Consider the following 4485-nt stretch of genomic DNA (forward strand, 5'->3'; position numbering starts at 1 on the left):
TTCGAATGGCGTCTAGGCAGCTATTACTCAACTATCAGTTGGTTAGGGTCCGCACCTCAAAGTAGACTTAATTGTAAATCAAAACATTTACTATCCACACTTAGAGGGCTATCTTTAACATCTTTTTTATTTATCCCCGTCCATTCGATAATCGTCTGAAATGCAAGACATTAAGTTGAACATCATCCAGATTTCTGTTTTTCTAAGCGGGATCCAAATCTTTCACAACAGGGTAGCCTCTCATTCTCTTGGTAGCTCAATTCTAACCCTGGCCTGGCCAACTTAAGAAATTTTGAGTCTAATACACCCACCTCATCTTTAGTCGGCCGGGTGCGCCAAAGCAAATTTGTACTGATTACCTTCGGAACTGACTAGTAAGTATATCCAACGATTTAGAAAGGGCTGGGTTGAGAGCTACAAGAAGCATTACCACAACGGACACAAGTAAGTTGTACCCATTCTTAGTAACTTTAGGGAACCAGACTGAATGCTTTTCCCATCCTTTTGAATTTCCTTTATTAGTTCGCGACACAAGAACATACAAAAGACCGTAGCGACACCATTTCTGACGCCTTCAAATTTTGAACCGAAACTACGTGAAAGCACAAAGCATCCGTGGTGTCTCCCAGCGGAATCCAAGACCCCCCGGCCGGTTGCCAAGCCGCCAGAATTTCAGCAGGAGAGGAAGGCTCACCCTCCCACCGCATGGCGATGCCCCGGCGACTGGAGAAGCTCAGACAGGCTTGGAAGCCGATCCCCGGCATACAGCAGCTCTCGGGAATGCAGAGCACTAGACCAAGACCAAGGGCCTCGGCCGACACTGAGAGCCTCCAGGGAAAGGTCAGGTCTCTCATTCTGTCCTAGTCCTCCCTTCGACTTCCCTCCCAGCGGGCTGCTATTGAGCATTCAGCAATCGCTAGGCAAAGCCCTTCTGGTCTGCAGAACGCACTCCGGCAAGCCCACCGGGAGAACCAAGGCCGACTCCTAGCCCCTGTGGGGAAAATGGCGCTCGTCACCCCTTCTCCCTCCCGGGTAATTACAAGGACCAGCCTCCCTCCCTCGCTACAAAATGGCGCCTCCCGCTGGAGCCCCAGAATCGGTGTAACTCACTAGTCAGTGAGGCGGTGTCCGTCTGGGATGAGTGGTTCTGTCAACCAGTCAGACACAGAAGTTTTGACTTGCTCTTTGCGCGAGCCACTCAGGGACGGGCTGTAAAGTCAGGCTTGGCTGACGTCAGATGAGGGGGCGCGGCTAGGGCGGTTTTCTTTTGCGTCGACTAAACGTGGGCCAATGGAAAACCGGAAGCGTCCTGTGAGTGATGTAATGACAGCCCAATGGATACTGGGGGCGGGCCTCAGACACACTATGCGGGTTGCGGGGCCTGGGGGCCGGACGGCTGTTTCCTGTCCTGGTGCATGGTGGTCGGACGAAGGAATTGTTGGAAAATTTTCTCGGAGGTTCGTATATAAATGTGTTTTTACCCAGTGTGCATTATTCTCCGCCCGGCCGCCGCCCTCAGCGCGGCGGCGCGGGCCCGCTTGGGCCCGGGCTCCGACTCCCGTTGCTCAGCCTCCGCCGCAGGCCTTGCCGATTCTATGGGCCGGCCGCAGTAGCGGCGTCTGGGCAGAAGCGGAGTTTATTAATAACCCGCGGCCGCCACTCTAGGCGGCGGAGGTTTTCTCGCTGAGGACTCAACCCCCCCAAATCGTCTCTGAGCGATGCGCGCCGCCAGTTTCCCTCAGGGGACCGCCAAGGGGAGGGAGTGAAAGAGGGGAGGGTGGAGCCCTCGGGAGCCTTGGCCGCATTTCTCGGCCTGACCTCCGCGTGGAGGCAGTCCCCAGGCGCCGCCGAGGCAGAGTTTCGCCGCCTCGGACGCCAGGCCCACGGGCCGCACCAGGCCGCAGCGGGGGCGCCGAGGACAGGGCTGGCCCAGACGCTCCCAGCACCCCGCCTGCCGATCGCACGTAGCGGTTTCCTCCTATCTGTATCGTGGGCAGATTGTTTCCCCGACACCCTTTCTTTTATTTAAAAAAAAAAAAAAATAGGTTACTGAGGTCTAACATCGAATATTAGAAATTTACAATTTTATCGTCCTATTCTCCAGTTTTGGCCAAAAGAGTGAGCAAATCCTTATAAGTCGCTTTGACACATATTATTGTGGAACGTGAACCAGTTTTTATTCCTTCCCCTTTTGCTTTTGACATTTTTTCCCCCACATAATAACGAAGTTAAAAAGAGTAAAGAAGAATACCATCGCCAACCCATTTATTTGTTTAAAATCAACGTCAGCCTTTGCCTTGGAAGTGTCTAAATCAGCTGGTATAATCAAGTGAGGATGTGGGGAGAAATTGTAGGTTCGAGATTGTGGTCGGCTTTGTCCTGAATCTTATCAGAAGATACTTATGTTTTCCTGTAGTTGACAGAAAACGGTGCAGTATTTAATGTTTTTTCTTGCTGAGTATGTAGATCAAGTTTACATTTAGTAAGAAAATACGTGATGAGATCACTCAAAAGCACCCATAACATGCATAGCTAATTTTATCCTGCGTATTTTGACTGTTTGGAAATTTTTTTTTGTCAGTGTCCACTATTTGGAAATTCTATGAGCAGTCAGCTGTCTACAGATATTTGAGTGTCTTTTTTTTCCTTTACAGAAGCCCCTCCTTTATTTTTTAAAATAGCTTTATTGATGTAATTCACATACCTTACAGTTCACCCATTTAAAATGTGTAATTAGGCCTGGGCAGCATAGGGAAACGGCCCTCCCCCCGTTTCTACAAAAAAACCATTTTTTTAAGCCAAATCAGCGTGTACCTGTAGTCCCAGGTTCTTGGAGGCAGAGGTGAGAGGATCACTTGAAACCAGGAGTTCCAGGCTACAGTGAGCCATGATTGTGCCACTGTACTGCTGTCTGGGTGACAGAGAGACCTGTCTCAAAAAGGAAAAAAAAAAGTTATTATTAGTTTAATTTTAGCCTGGGCTTGGGGGCTCACACTTGTAATCCCAGCACTTTAGGTGGCCGAGGCGTGTGGATCACCTGAGGTCAGGAGTTTGAGACCAGCCTGGCCAACGTGGTGAAACCCCCTTCTCTACGAAAAATACAAAAATTAGCCGGGTGCGGTGGCGGGCGCCTATAATCCCAGCTGCTCGGGAGACTGAGGCAGGAGAATCGCTTGAACCCAGGAGGCGGAGGTTGCAGTGAGCCGAGGTTGCACCACTGCACTCCAGCGAGGGCAACAAGAGTGAAACTCCGTCTCAGAAATAAAGTTGAATTTTAACATATTCAGAGTTGCGCAACCATCACTACAATCAATTTTACAACATATCACCCCCAAAAGAAGCTATACCCATTAGCAGTTACTTCCCATTTCCTCTCAGTTCTCCCACCCCACTACTAGTTTGCATATTTGCCTATTCTGGATATTTCACATAAATGGAATCATATAGTATGTAGTCTTGTCCAGGGTCATTTATGTTATAACATGTATCAATACTTTCTTTTTATTGCCAAATAATATTTCATTGTGTGAACATAGTACATTTTACTTATCCATTCGCTGTTGATGGACATTTGGGTTGTTTCCACCCTTTGGCAATTATGCATAATGCTATATGAACATTTGTACCAAAGTTTTCGTGTGGACATAGGTTTTCATTTCTCTTGGGAGTAGAATACCTAGGAATAGAATTGCTGAGTCATATAGTAACTCTGTTAAACTTCTTGAGGTACTCTAAAACTTTTTCAATGTGGCTGCACCACCTTTACATTCCTACCAGCACTGTGTAAAGGTTTCAGTTTCTCCACATCCTTACCAACACTTGTTATCATCAGTCTTTTTGATTATAGTTTTTCTAATGTGAATGAAATGGTGTCCCTTGTAGGTTTGATTTGCATTTCCCTGATGGTTAATAATGTTGAGCATTTTTTCTATGCCTAGTGATCATTTATAATCATTGGAGAAATGTCTGTTTGGATCCTTTACCCATTTTAAAGTTGAATTATTCATCTTATTATGACTGGTTGTGAGAGTACTTTATATGCCCTAGATAGAAGTCCCTTATCAGATACATGGTTTGCAAAATGTCCATAGTCCTTTCCTGTGTGTTGGGATGTTGCTGTGAAGTAAGGGCTCATTGTGTTCTTCACAGAAATATGGCATGACTGTATTGAACTGTGCCTCTACTACATGGTTTTATTTTTAAAATAACCACTCCACCTTCATAGCATAGTTCCATTTCTGGAAGGTAAGCACTGAATTTTTAAATGTTCATGCAAGCACATACAGATATCTATATACATTTTGAAAAACATGAATGCAATCATATGGTATCTGCTCTTCTGCAACTTGCTTTTTCCCACTTACCATGTGTCTTGGACATATTTCTCACTGTTTCAAATAGATAGATCTCATTCTTTTAAATGCCTACATGTTTCATTTAGGGATGCCCTGTGTGTGTGTGTGTGTGTGTGTGTGTGTGTGTGTG

At 46.5% G+C, this 4485-nt stretch overlaps 1 protein-coding gene across 3 annotated transcripts in view; it reads left to right on the forward strand.

Moving 5' to 3' along the window:
* Positions 1–1356: 1356 nt before the first annotated feature.
* Positions 1357–4485, forward strand: part of ZNF143 (zinc finger protein 143) — a 78812-nt gene continuing 75683 nt past the window's right edge. Inside the window, exon 1 of one of the 3 annotated variants that reach the window (XM_011947611.1) lies at positions 1357–1457. Coding sequence is in view for 1 of the 3 variants with exons in the window: in XM_011947610.1 (XP_011803000.1) it covers positions 1416–1457 (42 nt within the window). In the remaining 2 variants the exon portion in view is untranslated. The remainder of the gene's footprint in view (positions 1458–4485) is intronic. The other 2 variants (XM_011947612.1, XM_011947610.1) reach the window with 2 other exon arrangements.

The sequence above is a fragment of the Colobus angolensis genome, unplaced genomic scaffold, assembly GCF_000951035.1.
Source record: "Colobus angolensis palliatus isolate OR3802 unplaced genomic scaffold, Cang.pa_1.0 Scaffold269, whole genome shotgun sequence".
Classification (NCBI taxonomy): Eukaryota; Metazoa; Chordata; class Mammalia; order Primates; family Cercopithecidae; genus Colobus; species Colobus angolensis.